We start from the raw sequence: 20,691 nt of genomic DNA, 5'->3' as shown, positions 1-20,691 counted from the left end.
TCCTTAAGCCTTACGTTCATGGCCATTAAACTGCCTCTAATATTTGTTCCCAACTAAAATAAAACAGGAAAACTACAGCTTACAGTAACCTTTAACAGCACTGCAGAATGGAGATTGACAGCTGTTGGTGGCTGTGCTGATGTGTGACGGTTGATACAGTGCTCTGATGATGTATGGCCACACTGCTCTTAGCTTCCTTAAACACATCACTGATTCACTGCAGTCATGTGTCATGATTTTTACTGGCAACTACTCATGTGCAAATAAGTGCAAGAAAATGATTCCTTATTAGTGCCAATAGATTCAGAATCAGGGATGACTCGGGCTGGTAAAAACAGACCAACACCAGAATGGCTAAAATAGTGACAGTGCTCCTTTCTAGTAGTCCAATGAACACAAGCTTTTGTTTTAAGAAAAAAACATTATTTAAAATCTTGTATAAAACTGTCTTCAGGTTATGCAGACGACTGAAGGAGACTGCCATAAATTCAATCTAAGATCAGCCTGAACTACAAAGTGAAACCCTGTCTCAAAATAGAAAACTAAGGAAATCAATTATGAAGTCCTAACTGTAGCTAAGCTGTGACTAGAACCCCCAGAGGAGCACTGGTGCATGTGACATGCTTTCCAAATGACAGACTGTTGGCCAAACTCTAAAAAAAAAAGGACAGTGTACTCCAACATATGAACACGGAGATTCAGGGACAATGCACCATGTTAAATGCTCTGAATTTGTATGCAAAAACATTTCAGACTTAGGTAACCAAACAAGAGTCAACCAGCACAGAGACAGACTAGGTCACTACAGAATGCTGGTCTCCACACTGCAGAAGTTAACAGAGCTAAGCCGGCCCACCAAACACCTGCAACAGCCCCACCAGGATGACAACCAAACACACACTCCAAAAGAGGGTCACTACATGTGGATCCGTGCCACGACTAGGTAAGAGGGCGCAAGGCTTGGCACCTGCTGCACATTTCCTGAAGCAAGTATGTCTGGTGCTACACAGTACTGCTCTGTGGTTAGAACTCAGGAGAAGCTGTGAGTACAGAAACAAATACTATGAATGCATACACTGTAAGCTGTGTAATCCAACACAGCTCAAATACAATGGAGAATTGAAATAACATAGAATTATAAAAAGGAATTTCAAGTATGTATTGAGAAAAAGACAAGAACTCTGGAGATTGCATTTACTAGACCAGCAAGCCACTCCCACCAGTATGTTGTCTAAAATAAAAATCTGTCACAGGGCAAGAAAACAAAACAAAAAACACTGATGATAACATACTTTTTCAGAATATAAGTTATTTAAGTTTAAAATTTGTGAAAAAATTCTTCAAAAAGGTAATAAAATGGTGTTAACTTTTAAGAAAAAGAGTCAGTTTTTACAGACTAGACCATAAAAAAACCATTTTGGGGGCTGGAGAGATGGCTCAGAGGTTAAGAGCGCTGGCTGTTCTTCCAGAGGTCCTGAGTTCAATTCCCGGCAACCACATGGTGGCTCACAACCATCTGTAATGAGATCTGGTGCCCTCTTCTGGCCTGCAGGGATATGTGCAGACAGAACACTGTATACATAATAAATAAATAAATCTTAAAAAAAAAAAAACATTTTGTTCTGTCAACAAAAATATGTATTTTTATATACTGATTTTAATATGTGTTTTACCTGCATGTATGTCTGTATGAGGGTGTCAGGTCCCCTGTAACTGGAATTACAGACAGTTGTGAGCTGCCATGTGGGTACTAGGAATTGAACCTGGTCTGGAAGAGCATCCAAGTGCTCTTAACTGTTGAGCCATCTCTCCAGCCCATATATATATATATAAAAGCAAATATAAATACAAAAAAAAAAAAGCAGAAAGAATTACAGAAAGGAGAGAACACTGACTCTGAAGGTCTTAGTGAATTGAGAAGACAGAGTTCGGGGGAAGGAACCATCTAGGACTTGTGAGAAAGGAAAGCGCAGAAAGCCTGCACTCTTCAGAAATCCCCTAAGTCTCAAGTACCTGACACCAGAGCTCACAAAGGACTAGAAACAGTTTTGGTCCACTGGTCAGAATAAAGAAACCACCACAGAGCCCAACACCAAAGTCTCTGTAAGAATCTCTGTGAGGAACCCTTAGCAGTGGGAGCTCAATCCGTCCATGCACAGTAACGTCTGTGAATGTCACGGAAACCTTAACAAAGCATTACAGTACCCAAAGGTTAGGTACAGCATAAAGCCACTTGACTATGAAGGAACAAAAGTCAGCATAAGGAAAACACAAAATTCACAATGTCGAGACATACAAAGAAGCAGGAAAAGGTGAAATAACTAGAAGAAAAATTAATTGGGGGTGGAGGAAGGAGGTTCCTAGACAGATAGCTCAGTGGTTAAGAGCACATGATGCTCTTATAGAGGACCTGGGCTCGGTTCCACCCACGATGGGCAGCTCACAACCCTGTATAACTCCAGCTCCAGGGATATAACATCCACTCTGGCCTCTACATACAAAGGATACATTCCTACATACACACAAACAAACGCACTTAAAAAAACTAAAAATAAATCTTAAAACAAAACAAAACAAAACAAACAAAACAAAACAAAACAAAACAAAAAAAAACCAAAGAGCATGGCCGGGCAGTGGTAGTAAACACTTTTAATCCCAGCACTTGAGAGGCAGAGGCAGGTGGATCTCTGTGAGTTTGAGGCCAGCCTGGTCTACAGAGTGAGATCCAGGATAGCCAGGGCTACACAGAGAAACTCTGTCTCAAAAAAAAAAAAAAAAAAAAAAAAAACATGATATGTAAGTAAGCAAACCTTCAGAGCTAAGTGCAGTATACACCTGTAACCCCAAAATTCAGGGAACCGAGGCAGGAGGAGCCCAGGCCTATGCAATGACACACCATCTTAAATACAAAACCGCCATCCAAACACCACCTTCGGATAATTCCAGTCCCAGCTTTGAGCTCCCTCAGAAGAGCCACAGGCATCCTGGAGTGGGGCACACCTTTCTACTGTGCCCCATTTTCTGTTCAACCTACAGACCAAGCTGGTATAATGCTATTTTAGTACTGAGTTACTGATAATTCCTTTTCCCCCCCAAAAACAGGGTTTCTCTCCCTCCCAAGTGCTGGGGCTAAAGGAGTACCCACCACACCCAGCTTACTGGTGATTCTTGAATCACTAAAGTAACCAAAACAAGAACATTAAAAATAAAAATAAGGCCAGGCGGTGGTGGCGTATGCCTTTAATCCCAGCACTTGAGAGGCATAGGCAGGCGGATCTCTGAATTTGAGGCCAGCCTGGTCTACAAGGTGAGTTCCAGGACAGCCAGGGCTACACAGAGAAACCCTGTTTTGGGGGTGGGGGGAGAAATAAGAAAGAAAAAAGTAGAGAGAGAGAGAGAATGTAACAAATATGAAGCCATAAAAACTAACTCCAGGCTAGAGAGGCACTCAGAAGTTAAATCCAAGTGTTGCTATTCCAGAAGATCCAAGTCAAGTTCCCAGCACCCATGTCAAAAGACTCACCACCACCTGTAACTCCAGTTCCAGGGGATCCAAGCCCCCTCTCTGGCCTCTGTAGGCAACTGCATTCATGTGCATACACCCTCAAACACACACACATAATTAAATATAATTCTAAAAACAAACAAAAACCCCTCAACTCACGTTAAGGGAAAAAGTAGGAAAGAAAGGAAAGATGACTAATGTTTCAAAAAGGAAAAGAATCAAATATAAGCATATTAAATAATTACATCAAATGTAAGCTAACTTCTTCAATTAAAATGCAATAAAGATTTGCAGGGGTATAGCTCAATGGCAGAAAATAGTTGGTGTTAGTAAGACCACAAAAAAGGACAATGATTGCCAAATCAGACAACAAGCAAGCCCCAACCATCGAGAACTACTGTACATATAAAGACACAGATTAATAAACGCATCGCTGCGTGAGTTGGCACACACCTATAATCTCAGCACTGGGTAGGCAAAGGAAGGTATTGAGTTCGATATCAGCCTGGGCTACAAGGAGAATTCTGAGTCATTCATAAGCAACTGCAAAAAGAATGAGGCAATATCTCCATTAGGACAGAAACAACAAGCACAGAACACTAGGTAATCAATGTAATGAATGTAAGTTTTTAGGGCTTTAACATAGCTGTAGAGAAAAACTGTACTAGATCACAAAGACGGAGTTAAACAGCTACTATAATCAACTTTCAAATAAAACATTAAGATACTTTACAGAACTTGGAAAGTTGGAAAAATAAATGGGCAAAATACCAAAGAACATTCTATAAAACCTAAGAGGTGAGTGAGCATGGGGCTCACACCTGTAATCCAACACTCGAGAGGCTGAGACAGCAAATCTCCATGAGTTCAAGGATATACTGGAATGCACAGTGAGTTAGTTCCAGGCCAGTCATTGTGAGCTGCAGTGATCCTGTCTCAAAACCAAGAAACCCATTAGGACACAGTCAGCCGTATGAAACACTAAAAGCAATGCCTAACCACGTGGGTGGTAGTGCCCACCTGTAATGCCAACACTCAGAAAGTACAAAAAGAATCACGAACTCAAGGTCATCCCAGCTACCTAGCACACTTAAGGCCAGCTTAGACTCCAAGACTGTCTCCAAAACAAAACCACCCACCCCACAGCCTCCCCTCACCAAAGCACCTAACCAAGAGACTGAGTCTCAACACAGCTGACAAACGACTTGATACAAATTGGCTACTATTCATTCATTTGCTGATCATCCCTTGACACTACTGTTTAAATAAGATGTATTTAAGTATTAATAGAAATAATTTTAATAATTAAATAAAAGATATAATATTTAAATTATATATCCCCAACAATCTTTCAATTAACCTTAAATCAGTCTGTTATCTGAGATAACCAGGCACGACAGCCCGGCCCTGCTCCATACTTGTAAGAGAGAAACCCTGCTGGCTTCTCTTCCCTAGACGGCTCTAAATGAGTCTTGTTTCCTGCTGTAGTGTAACTGTCACTTGTCATACGCCCTGAAATAAGCCACAGTTTACTATTGGGACTCCATGGACAGGTGAAACTGTAGTCACATGCAATTTACCTCTGTGATTCCCCTAGTGTACCTAAGGGAAGGGGGAGGGATATCCTGTCGCCTCTTCCCCATCTCCAAAGCTACAGGCCTAATCTGAGGCAGAGGAGCCAAGCTTATAAACTCCTCACAAGTTAGCATTTGACTGTGTTCTTAAACTTGATACAAGAAAGAGAAGACAAGAGTAAGGTGTGGCGGTGCAGACCTGTCATCTTAGCACAAGGAAGGCTGAGGCAGGAGGATCCCATTTCGGGGAGAAGGAGAGCCTAGTTTAGTGGCTTGCTCTTGCAATCCCATCATGTGAAAGGCTAAGGCGGTAAGAATACCCAGAGTCTAAAACCAACCTGCGCTAAAGAGCAAGTTCCAGGCTAGCCTGAGCTACAGTGTGAAAGCCTGTCGAAAAACAAATGCCCACACTTCTTGCAAGAGGCAAGTCTAGGAAAAGAGCCTTCTCTCTTTGGGGGAATGAGGACAGTGAGAGAAGGTAAAACTTTAAAGTGACTGCATGTAAAGACACAGAAGCCACCAGGACACAACCATGACCTGAGACTGAGGCACTGCCACGGTAGGAAGGCAGTGCACACAGACACGTCACGGAACTGCTCTAAATCACCCTTTCTGGATAACGATGATCAAACATGAAACAAGTATAAGTTACAAGGGAACTTCAGAGTCTTTGAGGTGGCTCAGCAGGTCAAGTGACCTGGATTCAGTCCTTGGAACCCACATGGTGGAGAGAAAACCCACTCTACAAAGTTACCCTCCAACTTTCACACATGCACTGTGGTACACTGGTACTGGTGTACACACACACACACACACACACACACACACACACACACACGGCCCACAAAATAAATAAATACAAAAAACAAATTTATTTATTTACTTTTTTGAGAGTGGGTCTCACTATGTAGCTCTGGCTGTTTTTGAACTCACAATCTAGGGCTGGAGAGACGGCTCAGCAGTTAAAAGCATTGGCTGCTGCTCTTCCAGAGGACCCATGTTCAATTCCCAGCACCTACATGGTAGCTCACAACTATCTTTAAGTCCAACTATCTGTAAGTCAACCCCCTTACACAGACACACATGCAGGGAAAATACCAATACACATAAAATAAAAACTGAAAGAAAAAGAACTGACTGTCTACAACCACCACCACCCAGCTGGACAGTGGTGGTGCATGCATTTAATCCCAGCACTCTGGAGACAGAGGCCAGCCTGGTCTACAGCATGGGTTCTAGGACAGCCAGGTCTACACAGAGAAACCCTGTCTTGAAACACCACAAAATAAAAACTAAATTAAAAAAAAAATTCTGAGCACCTACTATGTATAGGTCCTTACACGACCAAACAAATAGCTTGAATCCTACTTTGTTATAGTTTTACTGTCACGAGGTGGGAAAAGAACCATATTAAATACAGTCAATACCAAGTCAGAAACCATAGGTGCTGCCCATATGGCACAACAAATAGACAGCTATAGGTTTAACCAAAAGGCCTTGGAACAGCAGGACAACATTTGGGTTAGCAAGCTGGCTCCTCAGGTAACATACTGGCTGCCGAGCCTGGCCTAGGCTGGACCTTAAAAGGTCAACAGCAAGAACCGACTCCCAAAAGTTGTCCTCTGACCTCCACACAAAATCCATAGTTCGCTTGCCCACATACATCAGCACACACTTGCCAACAAGTAAAATACAGAGAAATTTCATAAAGTTTTAAAGAGGACAACATTTCCGCTGGACCTTGAAAGGACAGGTAGGACCTACACACATCTAGAGATGGACAAGGACCACCTAAAAGTCCCTGTAACTAGACAAACCAGTTATTTAATTTAGCTGAAATAACATTTTTAAGGTAAATGGGATTGTAAGGCCGTATTTGTTCAAATGTCAGATGTAAAGAGGTTGAATTTTATATCCAAGCAATTGAAAAAAAGATTACTAAATCTACCACCACCAAACCTAGTGACCACATAACACAGGCCAGGTGACAAAGGGTAGCTGCGCACACTAAGTGTACAGCTCTAGTGACCACATAACACAGGCCAGGTGACAAAGGGTAGCTGCGCACACTAAGTGTACAGCTCTTAGACAATATCCATAATAATGTAAAGAAAAGTAAACTCTAAACTACAAAGAAAACAAAACAAAGCCTTTTCTCTTTCCAAAATCAGTTTCTTCTTCCCGCCCTCACACACAATTCTTTCTGACTCAGAGTGAAAACCCACCCTTTAGGGCCCCACTGGTACCCAGCCACCTCTTCCCTCCTTCCCTGGTCCTCTCTAGAGAGAGGCCTTTACACCTCCACTGTCCAGCCCTCCTGCGTCCCACCCCTCTGCTCTGATCTCACCAGCACACTTCCACTAATTCCTTTGCAAAGTCATCCCCTCTGAATCCCAAAGCTTTTTACAGTCCTGCTCCTCAAACTCCTTTTGTACCCCTCACTTTCCCAATCACTCTGCCTCACACAGCTTCTGATTCCTCTCCCTCCTGTTTCTCACCGTTAAGTTTCCCAAGTGTGCAGAGTGTCTGGTCGTCTACTCTTGGCCCTCACTCAGTTACTGACCTTCTCTCTCTCTCTGGCTCACTGCTGGCTAACCGGGCTTGGGGTACCAGACAGCATTGCTAAAAACGTTTGCACTAACCAAAGCAAAGAGAATTGGTTCTTTACAATTAATTCCTACTTCTAAGATTCTTATAAAATTTCTGAGGAATGGATTCAAGTGTGTAGATGTTTAGAACAACAAGAAAGAGCTCTGGATGCCAACAAAATATTTTCTTAAAAAAAAAGCAAGGCCTAAAGTTGATCAAGTTTTGAAGGTAAAGTTAGAGGATATTATGTACAGATTAAGACAAAGACACAACAAAATGAAGTCAGGCACAACAGTCAGAATGTCTGTGCAGCCAGGCTGAAGAAACAATGGACAAAATTCTAGCGAGTATGTCCTATTTAGGTCAAGAGTGAAGGCTAGGCCTGCTGCTAGATAGAGGGAAGTGGGTGTGTCTTCAGACTCTGTGGGTAAGGAAACAGATAAGAAACTGGTAAAGCCTTGCCCTGGCCGTTAGAAGAATAGAAAACTTTCCTGTGCATTACAGAGAAATCCAGGGAAAGTCCACTTGCCCTGAAAGGACTCACTAATTATTACATGAAAATAAATGTAACCTTACGATTTCTCTTCCGCTGTGAACTGCAGGGGTGGACAATGAAACCTGTGAAGGTCGTGACTTGACTACTCAGACCTATAAGTCAGTAGCAATTTGCAAGTTATTCTCCTTCTTCTTATATATCATCACTTGGCATTCCTGATAAAGTGGACGTCTCAAGAGTTTAAATGCTGGCTAGACTGTCAACAAGAGAAAGCATTCCTATGCTAAAGACCTGTTTTGAGCCTACCAGAGATAGCTGTAGAAAACAGAAAGCATTTCTACAGGGCATCTCACAGAACCTCTGCAGCCCTGCAGAGGCAGGACCTGTAGAAGCCCGGAGGGGGGGGGGGGGTGTTTGTCAGTGGTACAGTGCTTGAGGAAACACTGCACCTATGATACAGTGAGGTCACAGTTAATCAGAGGTGAAAAGTCACTCTCCAACAAAGATTCCAGTCCAAGAGCAGAATTCCACCTTGGGATTTCAAACTGAACTTCAGTCAGAAGGTGACCGCTTCTGAGCAGTCACTTCATTCAGTGGAAGTCACAGTGAAAACGAGAGGAGAATCTGTCTAGATGGGAGGGGGCCATCAGTACTCAATTCCCAAGAGTTCATCTACAACTTTTCTACAAGTTACAGTAAATCCTACAAGCGAAGAAAACAACACTTTTCTGAAGGTCTCTGACAGGCTAGTGCAGTGACTAGTCTAACAGTTTTTTGTTTTGTTTTGTTTTTTAAAGCTACAACCTTTTTATTGGGGCTCCATCAGTAAATGAGCTTTTTTTCTTTAAGATACAGCACAAGTGAGAGTGATTACTAAAATCCGAAAGGTGCCGATTCTTTCCAAAGGTCCTAGGAACTAACTGCAGAATTTTTCCCTATAAAATTCAATTTGGTTACCTGGGGGTCCCTGGGGATACCTAAAAGGCTCAAACTCTAAGGCATTCTGCTCTTAACTCCTTAAGTTTAGAAAATGTGATACAGAAACTCCAAGTTACAGATACTTCTCAGTTTACAGAATCATGTAAAACAAATATTTTAACTTCCAAAAAAGAATTATTAAACTTTAAAAACATAGCCCATGGTGGTGGCACATGCCTTTAAAAACCCCAGCACTTGGGAGGCAGAGGCAGAGAAATCTCTGAGTCTGAGGCCAGCCTGGTCTACAGAGAGAGTTACAGGCCTACAGCTAGGGCTACACAGAGAAACCCTGTCTCAAGAAGAAAAAAAAAAAAAAGAAAAAAAAAAACAAACAAAAATAAATAAATAAAAAGAAAGAAACAAAAACAAAACAAACAAAAAAACTTTAAAAAAATTTTAAAAAATAAATTACAGCACTTTAAAAGTCAAAATGTCCTCATGGCTTATTGTCAGGGCAATAAATTACTTAAGTGTTCAGATGTCGACACCCAACTAAAGCCGTGCTTGGTCAGCTACTCTCAAAATATTCTCCAGCCCAGAAGTGGTGTGAGGTTCTAATCCCACAGTCCAGAGCAAGAGGCAGGTGAACCTGTGAGTTCCAGGCCAGCCTGGTCTACAAAACAGCTTTTCATTTTGCATGAAATGTTTGAAGAAACAGGTAAGAACAATGAAACTTAGTGATTTACTGATGTTATTGACGTTACAATCAGATACAGCTGTGTGACATCTCACACTACCATGGCATCTGCCATCTGTAAAGGAAACGATCACATAAAAATGTGTCCAGTTTCTTTTCCCCTCAAGGACTTCATCATAAAATTGAGAAGTGATTTAAAAACAAATTTAAGGTGTTAACGTTGGTTAATTTTAGCTTAAATCTCATTGTTACCCAAATTATATCATCACAGCACTTTAACCTATAGGCAAAACACGTCTGAATAAACCAGCCCACGGCCCTAGGTGTTTTAAACTACGTTCTGAAAAAGCTGCAGCTGCTAAAACAGTGATGATCAGAACAAACACAATACCCTAAATCAGAACTGACCTCCAGCAGCTCTGGAGACCTGTTTTTCATTCTCTGCACATGAATGATAATGTCCATGGTCACAGACCACCACCACCTTAATGGAATCGGATCTGATTTTAGACAGCAGTGCAGGCAGAAGTATTCTCATTCATCTGCTCAGTACCAATCACCTACTAGAGAGCAAGAAGTCCACAGAGCACAAACACTCACCTTCTGTAGGGTATTTTGTTTGCCATCTGTCATCTCTCGGAGAAACAGACTAAACCTTGAAGGACTGCACTAAGGAATTGGAATTTTATTCAACTGTGGCCAAAACCACTAGCATAGGACTGCTATAATCTAACTTAGATCACAGAAGGCCACTCAGAAAACTGGCCTCCAAAGAGGAAGCCAACACAGAAACTCAGCGACAGAAGACACTGGAAAAGGACTGTAGGAACATACCACACAGACTCTGGGTTTTTTGATCACTAATCAGATTTTTTATTAAAACCCTATTTCATTTCTATACACAACTGTCTGGTAAAAGCCTTCTCTCTCTCTCTCTCTCTCTCTCTCTCTCTCTCTCTCTCACATAAACACAAACTCCTCCTGTCTTCTCCCTAAGCTCCTAAACTCAATGTTTATAGCTTGTTTGCTTTTCTTTTTCTTTCTCTTTTCTTGAGGTTTCTCTATGGAGCTCTGGCTATCCTGGAACTGGCTGTGTAGACCAGGCTGGCCTCCAGCTCACAGCCATCTCTGCCTGAGTTACTTAGATTGTGTTAGTATCACTGTCGAACAGTCTGGACTCTGAGCCCTTTTATGGTTTGTATCCTTGGGTGAGTTTCTTGCATTCTTTTAAACTTTTCATTTTGTTTGTATGTGGAACATGTGCATGCGTGTGATATGTGCATCTGAGTGCCAGCATTCAAGTGTGGCACAGGACAACTTTGTGGAGCTGGGTCTCTTCTTCTATATTTACGTTGCTTCCAGTAGCGGCGCTCAGGAGGCCAGGCTTGTGAGGCAGTCAGTTTTACCTGGTGATCCATCTCATCACTCCCACCTTATACTCTTTTGGACCCCAGTTTTTTTCCTTTGCAATCCTCAAAACATGAACACACAGAAATACAAAATAAATCACTATGCTAGTTCTTTGGTAATGAGACTCACTTGAATGTTTAAGGATGATGGCCTTCTCCTTACAAACAGTAAGCCAAGCACATCCCTTGCAGGTTGAAGGGCAATCCTAAACAAGGGTTGCATTGATTTCAAGAGCCAAGTTGGGGCTTCTCACAGACTGACACTGAAACAACTACTCCTGAGTATACACTAGCCAAGTGTTTTCCTTCAACCTTCAATTTGTGTTTCTGCGTGCATTCTTTTACTTCCTCACTGTGAGTAAAAAGGACAGAAACAGAACCGTGCAGCTAATTCTTGAGGCTGGGATGTAGCTCAGTTAGTAACTACTCGCCTAGCATGAATGGTAAAACTGTGAGTCTAATCCCAGCACTTGATGAACCAATGCGACACAAGTGCCCATACTCACTAGAGAGGAAGAGACCATCAGGATTCAAAGCCAGTCTCAGCTACATAAAGAAGACCCTGGTGTCCCTACCAACTACTTTAAACTTCTGTTAGCAACTTTTATTTCACACCTTAACAGGGAGTGGTGTGGCAGCCTTGCCATCCCAGCATCCAGCAGACAGGAAGACAGTGAGTTCAAGGTCAACCTGAAATCATATTGTGTTCCAGGTCAGTCTGGATGCTACAGTGAGATCTTGTCTCAGAAGTATAAACAAAGTATGACACTCCATATTGTAAACACAACGGGACATCAGGAAAAGCTAGTAGACAGGAATCCTGCAGTAGCCCCTCCTCCTACTCAACATTCTTTCAACAGAAGATAAACTGAAAAGATGCCATCACATTAATCACACAATATTTACTACCCGGCAGAAGTTATGTGCCAGACGGTGCACTAGGCACTAGAGGACAAAGGTTAGTGTCACGTGGTCCTCCCTCTGAAAGTTTAGTGAGCAGGCTCAGTTTTCACTCAAGAAATGGAAGGGGTGATGCAGACAGGATGATATCAAGTATTAAAAATAAAAAGACCACCTTTCAGGAGTGGGCAAAAAATACTTCACAGCTAGATGGAGCTTGAGCTAGACCTTGGGTGACAGAATCTTCTAGGAAATGAGCAAGCACAAGAACTCTGAACCATACAATCTTATAGGCAGAGTTTAATGTTTTAATTTTATTACAAAAAAAGTTAAACATGCACAAAACAACAGAATAAAATAACAGATATGAGAGATCACAGTATTTAGCAATCCTAGCAATCTTGTTTCATATACAACTTACATGTCACAGCCTATAACATACGCCTATTTTTGTTTAGTTTTATTTGATTTTTCGAGACAGGGTTTCTCTGTAGCTTTGGAGCCTGTCCTGGAACTCGCTTTTGAGATCAGCCTGGCCTCGAACTCAGAGATTCCCCTGTCTCTGCCTCCCCAGGACTGGAATTAAAGGCATGTTCCACCACTACCTGGCTTCTTACTTCTTAAGCTTATTTTTTAAATACTACATTCCTTCTGAACTTGTTCTCAGACCGTGTACAGGGTCATAGTAAATTTTTCCTTAAGGCAGAATACTAGTAATCATACACGATTTTGTTTTTTTAAAAAACCATTTTTTATGTATCTGTATAATTCAAGTGAAGAATGACAAAAGATACTGCAAATGACAGAAACCCCAATTCAGCCACATCTATGTGCAGGATTCCTCCTCCACGTTGGTGTGTCTGTGAGAATGGGTAAAGTGAGGAGAGAACTTGCGGCCCATACTCGGCATGTTTCCTCCTCTGAAACTAGGGATGATTCCCCGTAGAGACAAGCGGGAACTAAACGGCTGCAGATTGACACTGTGTGTTTAGTCTTCTGTCCCTTGGTTGGCTTGGGAAGACCCACACAATGGGGTAAGAGCCTAGCCTCCTCATCCTCTCTCAAGACGCTGTGGACTGTCTGCACCTGAAAACACACAAGAGAGGCTGAGCATCCTGATGGCAAGGTGCTTCCTCAACGGTCAATCCTCAGAGCTGAGACCTAAGGAAATATTTCAAGAGACTGTATCTTGTAAATGCTCAGCTTTCACCAAGTGGTTTCCCCTTAACCAGTAGTTCACATGGGCTCTCCTTAACCAGTAGTTCACATGGTCTCCCCTTAACCAGTAGTTCACATGGTCTCCCCTTAACCAGTAGTTCACATGGGCTCTCCTTAACCAGTAGGGCCCATGAGTGTCACAGAAAGACTCTTTACCTTTCCAGTTTATGGACAGGGTTATGACTTTGCAGCCCAGGCCAGCCTCAAACGGGGACTGCAAGTGTGTGCCACCATGTACAGCAGTTTCCCCATTTCCTGACCACTGTGTTATTTTTCCAACCAACCCCAGCCTTTTCACAGTACCACAGGGTTCCCGGTGCAGGAGTCCTGTGGTGCAGGCCCAGCTCCGGGTGCACAGCCACCGCCCACTGCAGGCAGCATCACTGTCCCCAGCCCCTTCACTTCCTACTCCAGCCTCAGGAAAGCAAGCTGTAACCCCGGGTCCCACACCACCTGCCCTCACTGCTGCCAAAAACTGTCAGTCTGTCCTTTGAAAACACAGCTGTAGTCAACCAAAACCTAACTTTCTTTCAGTTACTTCCTCTCAGTTTCTCTTCTTTCTGAGGCCATGTACACTTGACTGAAGTTTGTATTAAATTATCTCCAATCACGATGAGTTCCTGACTTACCATAACCATTCTCTGTTTTCATATATAACCCATTTCTTTCACTGTCTCCCTACAACGACGATTATAATGTTGACACCTGACAGCTTGTCCTGTGCTTTGTGAGGGTATCCACTTAATCCGCACAGGCTGTGGAAAAGGCAATTCTTGTACTTTAGAGTTCAGGGAAAAAGAAAGAAGAACTCACTCACTTTTCCAATGACAAAACGAAGTGGACATTCAACCCTACTCTAGGGAGAGTCTACAGCTCTGTAACAAACCACAAGTGCTTCAAACCACCTCCAGCCTCTCCAGACTGCAACCAGGCTCCCTCCCCGCCCCACACCTACAACCTACCATCCATCTCTTGTTTTCTCATCCCCCCTAAGCCATTACTTGCTCAACTACACCCTCTCCACTCGTCCCGAATATAATCAACTTCCCTCCACTGCAAACACTCCACACCTCTGCACTTCTCACATCTCTCTCGCCCCAAACTTGGGACTCCCTGGATCAGAACGCCTTTGTCACACACACCCCCTGTAAAGTACAAGCCTGTGTCTCACTCAGTCCCCTTAACACGCTGACAAGTCCCCCAGAAAGGGACTTAACTTGCACGCCCTCCATCTCCGTAATCGACCCACACGACGACGACGCGAGCACACCTCGAATCCCTACAGCGGAGTACCAACCCTTACAAAGACGGCCCATGCCCCCACTGCTACCAACGACGACTTCCTTTCCAGAATGTGGTCATCCGAACACACTCCCCTCCGCCGCCGCCGTGCAAGGCTCGCTCGCTCTCGGCGCAGGGCCTCTGCCCACCGTGGAGGCGGCCGCTCCCCCCACCCCACCGCACCCCCCGCCACACACACACACACACACACACACACACCCCACTACTTGCAAGTTGCGCCTCTTACCACCTGTTCTCGCCAGAGTGGGGTGCACCTCCACCCAGGCCCGCCTCTGCCCACCCTTTCTCCAGTCCCTCCTGCCCGCCGACACCCGCGCCAGTCGGTTCCGCGGTGCAGCTCGGATGCCCGCCCCTCCCCCTGGGCTCCGAGGACGCCCGCACCCCGGCCCCGCACGCCACCTGCGGCCCGGATTCCCCCGCTCCAACCACCACCACCACCATCATCACCATCATCACCACCATCACCACCACCCCCAAAGCCCGCACTCACCACGAATAGGTCTGCTCCGCCATGGTGCTTGCCTCTCGGGGCTCCGCGGCTCGCTCGGCCGGGCGGCAGAGGGCGCGGCCGGGGGCCCGGCGGCTCGCTCGCTCGCTCGCACGGCGGACGGGCAACTCGGGCTCCGACGGGACACTCCGACGGGCCCCGCTTCCCTGGGCCCCGGCGCGGCCCCGGGCTCCGCGCTCGGGCCTCGTCAGCCGCGGCGGCGGCGGCGGCTCCGCTGCGGCTCCAAACCCAACATGGCGGCGGCGGCGGCGGCGGCGGCGGCGGAGAACAAGGGCCCCGGGCGCGGGCGAACGGCAGCTCGGGCCCGCGCTCAGTGCGCGCCGGGCCGCGGGAGCGCCGCGCTCGGGCGGCGGCGGCGGCGGCCGGGGGACATGGCCGGCGGCGGCGGCGGCGGCAACGGCTGACGGGGGCGCTAGGCGGTGAGGCGAGGCCGCTCGGAGCACACCCGCCGAGGGAGGAGGGAACGGGTGGAGGTGGGGGGCTGGGGGGGGAGGGAGGCGGAGAGAGCCCGGGCCGCGCGTCACGTGGCCAAAACACGCTCACGTGACCCCCGCGCGCCCGCGCCCCGCCCCTCGCGCGCGCGCGGCCCATGCGCGGAGCGCCCCTCCGGCCAGCCCCGGGCTCTCTCGAGGCCGCAGCCGCGTGCTAGGCGCCCGGTGCGCCCGTCGTTCGGCTGCCACTCAACTGTCAAGGCTTCCGTCATCCGTGCTTTGACCTGGGTCCTCAACGGCCCGTCAACTGTCATTCAAGCGGGTGGCGTTCCGGTGCCAGGCAGGCAGGCCGGCCCCGTAGCTCACGCGGCGCGGCGCCCGGGTGCCAAGTCCGATGCTCCACGGCTTGTCTTCGTCGAGCCCATCAGCGGAGCCTGGTTGGGTGACAAGCTCCTTCGCCTGGGCCCTTGTCCTTGCAGACACAAGTCTCAGCGAAAGGAAGAGAGGCATGAGTTGTTCGCGCCGACCGAAGCACGGAGATGATTGCAGAGTTAGGAAGCTGTTTACAAAGGGACAGAGAGGAAAGGCGCAGGCTACTTTAGATAGGGTGGATGGGCACAGCGCAGTTGGTAGAGTGCTATGTGAGACCCTGTCTTAGGGGAAAAAAAAATATGGCCAGGTCTAGTGGCGCACGCCTTTAATCGGGAGGTCGAGGCAGGCAGATCTCTATATAGAGTTCCGGGCCAGCCAAGACTACATAGAGAGGCACTGTAGCAAATAAATAAGTAAATGAATGAATAAGAAAGACGGAGAAAAGCGAAAAGCATATGTCTAAATGTAAGAGTATCTGAGAAAGCTACATAGTGTATGTTTCTGATCACATGACATTCTGGAACAATAACTATGGAAACAATGTAAAGGTCACTGGGCATCTGGGGCCGGAGGGACAAATAGAGGATTTTTAAAGCCACAAAACTGGGCTACATGACACTGTAACCCCGGAACTGCAGAAGTGGGGGTAAGCGGAGCAAAAGATGAGGGTCATCCTCAGCTATACGGGGGATTTGACTCACGGGGTTTGACAGAGAGTTTAAGGCCAGGCTGAGCAAATGAAACCTTATTTAAAGAGAAAGAACAAGAGAAGTGAGAAAACTGCCACCGATGTAAACTTAATAGACCAGAGACCCACCTCAGGAACCTAGGCCTTAGGTAAAAATGGAATGGTGGGATGAACTGAAAGCCCCCGTCCCCCCTTCCCCTTCAGCTTACCAATAGAAAAATCATTTTGGCAAGAGAGTGGCACCAAGCAAGACCCAGAAATGGAAATGTCTGGGCTGAGCTTGGAGCCAGGCAGGGCATGGGTGATTTGTGCTATACGCTGTTGACCGAAGACACTGAAATGCTGGGTGGAGGCTCTGAAGGGTCTCCCGACGCCTCCCTCTCAGTTACTGTGCTCGTGAATGAAAATGATCAGGTTTCAGAAACATGGCTGGCTAAGGAGCACACTCCTCTTCCTGGAGGTCCCCTTTCCTCCTCCCTTCACAGAGAGCAAGGCTTGCACAGCTGTGCTCTGCACACCCAGGATCCTCGGTGGCTCACCCAGTGTTAGTTAGGCCAGACTGTAACTCTGCTCCAGTTTCCCAGGGCCTGCCCAGGCTTACAGGGAACTCCACACCCCGAATCTATCTCCAAAAAGATGAGTTGGCCATTACCCATATGGCTGCTGCTTACATGTCCCCAAAGGGGAAGACTTTCCGAGTAGGCCAAGTACACAGTTCCTGCAAGCTTTCCGCCTCCCTCCTCTCCCCCCAACACCAGGCGCTGCTAGGACCAGCCTAGGTCTAGGTGTCCCCTCCTGAGCATCACCAGAGAGAAGGCCCTAGAAGAGGTGTCAGGGAGGGTTTAATCCCAAACTACCTCTCTCTAACCACGCAGAAAGCATCTGCCCAGCCACGGCCCCCACGGGTGGCATGGGGAGATGAAACAGCTAAGATCCCACATTCCTGACGTGCATGGAACTCCTTACAGTTTCTTAGGTACTTCTACAGAAAAGCCGGCTGTGACCTTAAGTGTGACACAGTCATCCTGAGTCTCTAAGCCCAGCGAGTGAGGTTTCAGATCCCATGGGAAAAGCCCGAAGCCATAAGCAGGTGTGGCCGTGGGAGGTACCGAAGCTCTTTCCCAGGGGAGCTAAGAACAAAACAAACCAGACGTGTCGTTAATGAAACAAAAAAAAAAAAATGACAAGCAGGTGCTCTGGGCAATTCTCTTCGGCTTTGATTCCCAGTGAGTCACAGGAAGTTAAGCCAAGGGAGAAGTTAGTATGAGGTGAACCGATCAGGAGTGGCTGAAAGACTGAGAGAACAACGCCAAAGCTTTACTAGAAGCGAAGACTACACTCCCCAGTGGGGGAAGTTTTGGTGTAAGAAAGGAGGGAGGCGGGGCTTGGTGGAGGTATAGAATAGAGATCTGAACCAGAGGCTCCCGAAGTGTCTCTTAGGAAAACACAGGACGTCTATGACAAGTACCAAATAGCACTTGGTGGGGCTAGGAGATCATCCAGACCCCAGAAACCCTGTGAGCATGGTCCCTCGGGATGAAGAGAACCCGGAGCCTTGTGACTTGAGTACCTAAGGCTATGAGAATGTAGTAGACACCTCCAGGTCAACATCAAGATCTCCACAAGCTTGCAATCCTCTGGGAAGGCCATTCTGGAGTAAACTAGAAACCCGAGCATTGCTGGAAGTCTCCCAGCTCGTGGCACCCAAGGAGTGACTTCGAGGGCCTGCGCCAGCTCTTGGCCCCAAGCTGGAGTGGCCCCAGGTGTATCTGCGCATCTCTGAGCCTCAGCCGAGGAGTCAGGTGTGTTTGGCAAGAGTTCAGGTGTCGGCTGTCCCTCAGGAGGGATGCTCAACCCTCACCAACCCTACCCCCAAGATGAGAGGGCCATAACTTGTGTAATGTTTGTTGAAAGAGACCATGAAAGCGCCTCTAATTATCCCCATGGTAATTATAGGATAGTTCTATCCACTGAGTGTGTTCAAAGGAGACTTGGAGAGCCTCCCAGGATGCATCATCTGCCTTAGGCACAGACTCCAGGGAGCAGACTTTGCCAGGTCTGGCTTAGGCATGCTTCTGTGAGGGTCGAGGGCTCAGGTCTGGCCTGAGCCCTACCTGCCCCTCCAGCCTCTCTCTCACTTCTGGCTTCGCACTTCCGCTGCACCAACAAGCAGGGGACACTTGGTCTTCCCCGAGGCCCCACCTGTCTGTCCCCGATGGCCTGTGTTCTCTTTTGCTTCCATTATCGGTGATGAAGTGCAGGCAGCTTCCTCATTGTACCCACCTGCAGCTTTCTTCTCCTGCACACGTGGGTCCTGGGAGCCCAACTCAGGTCGTCAAGCCTGGGAGCAGGTGTTTTTACCCACTGAACCATCTCACTGGCCCTAAACACGGAGTGAAGTGTGTAGCTCTGTAGTAGGGCGTGTGTTGTGCACACACAAGACCCTGGGTCCAATCTCCAGTACCAAAAGAAAAACAAGCAAGCATACACACACACACACACACACACACACACACACACACACACGCACACACACGCATACATGTGGAAAGAGAATAGTTTCAAGCTACAGCAAAAAATTATGGGAAAGTACAGAGCATTCTCTGACAACTTCCCCTAACTGATTCACCAGTAACACTGTGCATCTCCCCTCTGTGATGCATCTTAGTTCTGTGGGCTTGGACAAGCTGGTCACAGTATGTATCGGCCTTTACAGTGTCACATGACCAATGTCGTCTTAAAAATTCCCAGGTCGTGCCTGTTCGTCTGTCCCCTCAGACATGGAGGACCCGTGATCTTTCTACCGTTTTCATCGTTTTAATTTTTTCCAGAATGTCCTGCAATTAGAACAATGCACGATGTAGCTCCCTCAGATAGGCCCTTTATCACTTAGAAACACACGTTCAGGTTCTGTGTGTCTCGTGTGTCCTGGGCAGGACTGGATTTCCGATCCTCCTGCTGAGATCTTCTGGGCCACACACACCCGGATTATTTGGAGGTCTAACCCAGGGCTGTACGCATGCTAAGCAAGGACTCCACCAGCTGCACTACGATCCAGCCCCTCTCCAGGTCTTGTCATGGCTTCTTCATAGATTTCAAAACACCTTTTTAAGGTTTATTATTTTATCTCTATGAGTGTTTTGCTTGAATGTAAGTAAGTGTACCATGTGCATGCCTGGTACCCACAGAGCAGTAGTTCTCAAGATGTCAGATATTTACATTACGATTCAAAATAGTAGCAAAATTACAGTTAGGAAGTAGCCACAAAATAATGGTTGGGAGTCATCACAACATGAGGAACTTGGTTAAAGGGTTGCCGCAGGAGGAAGGTTGGGAACCACGGCCACAGGAGATAGTTGTGAAATTACATGTCAGTGCTGAGAATTGAACCCAAGGCCTCTGAAAGGGCAGTAAGTACTCTCAGCTGCTGAGCTAGCTCTTCGTCCCAGATTTTTTTTTTTAAACTTGAGACAGATTTTTGCCCTATATCCAGGCTAGGACTGGGAATGCGGCTCAGGTGGTAAAGCGTGTTTGCCTGGCATGAACGAAGCCCGCCAGTTTGATCCGCGTAAAATGCTACAATCCCAGCATTTGCGGGGTGGAGGCAGGAGGATCACAGGTTTAATGTCATCCTCACACACTCAGAAAGTGGGAGGCCAGCCTGAGCTGCGTGAGTCCCTGTCAAAAAAGAAAGCCTGTGAGACGACTCAGCAGGTAAAGGTGCTAGCTGCCCAGCCTGATGTCCTGAGTTCAGTCCCTGGAACTCACAAGATAGAAGGGAACTAGCGCCAGAAAGACACCCTCTGACTTCCACATGTACACATGAAAGTGTTGAAAAGCAACACCAGACCTATGTGTTCCGGGTCAGGGGCCCGAGTGCTTGGATCACAAGCCTGCATCAACAGGCCCAGGCCCAGAGCCTCCTTAGTCACCAAGCAATACCCTTTTATGTGAAAATCCTGGGGCTTGTTTATACATTCCCTTACTGAAGGATAGCTTGGCTGCTTCCAAGTGTTGGAAATTATGAATAACATGATGATAAACATCCACAAGCAGACTTTGTTTGGGCATATGTGCCATTTAT

At 46.5% G+C, this 20,691-nt stretch overlaps 1 protein-coding gene across 2 annotated transcripts in view; it reads right to left on the bottom strand.

The window, feature by feature from the left end:
• Sppl3 (signal peptide peptidase like 3) overlaps positions 1–15,331 on the bottom strand; it is a 102,871-nt gene extending 87,540 nt beyond the window's left edge. The window contains exons 1-2 of one of the 2 annotated variants that reach the window (XM_059248742.1): positions 15,099–15,225; positions 12,913–13,174 (exon numbers count right to left, since the gene is read on the bottom strand). In XM_059248742.1, the coding sequence (XP_059104725.1) occupies positions 12,913–12,914 (2 nt within the window). In that variant the 5' untranslated portion in view covers positions 12,915–13,174; positions 15,099–15,225. Of the gene's footprint in view, positions 1–12,912; positions 13,175–15,098 lie in introns of both variants that reach the window. The other variant, XM_059248741.1, reaches the window with a different exon arrangement.
• Between the last annotated feature and the right edge of the window lie 5,360 nt (positions 15,332–20,691).

The sequence above is a fragment of the Peromyscus eremicus genome, chromosome 23 (assembly GCF_949786415.1).
Source record: "Peromyscus eremicus chromosome 23, PerEre_H2_v1, whole genome shotgun sequence".
Lineage (NCBI taxonomy): Eukaryota > Metazoa > Chordata > Mammalia > Rodentia > Cricetidae > Peromyscus > Peromyscus eremicus.
This window is presented reverse-complemented; position numbering and strand designations above follow the sequence as displayed.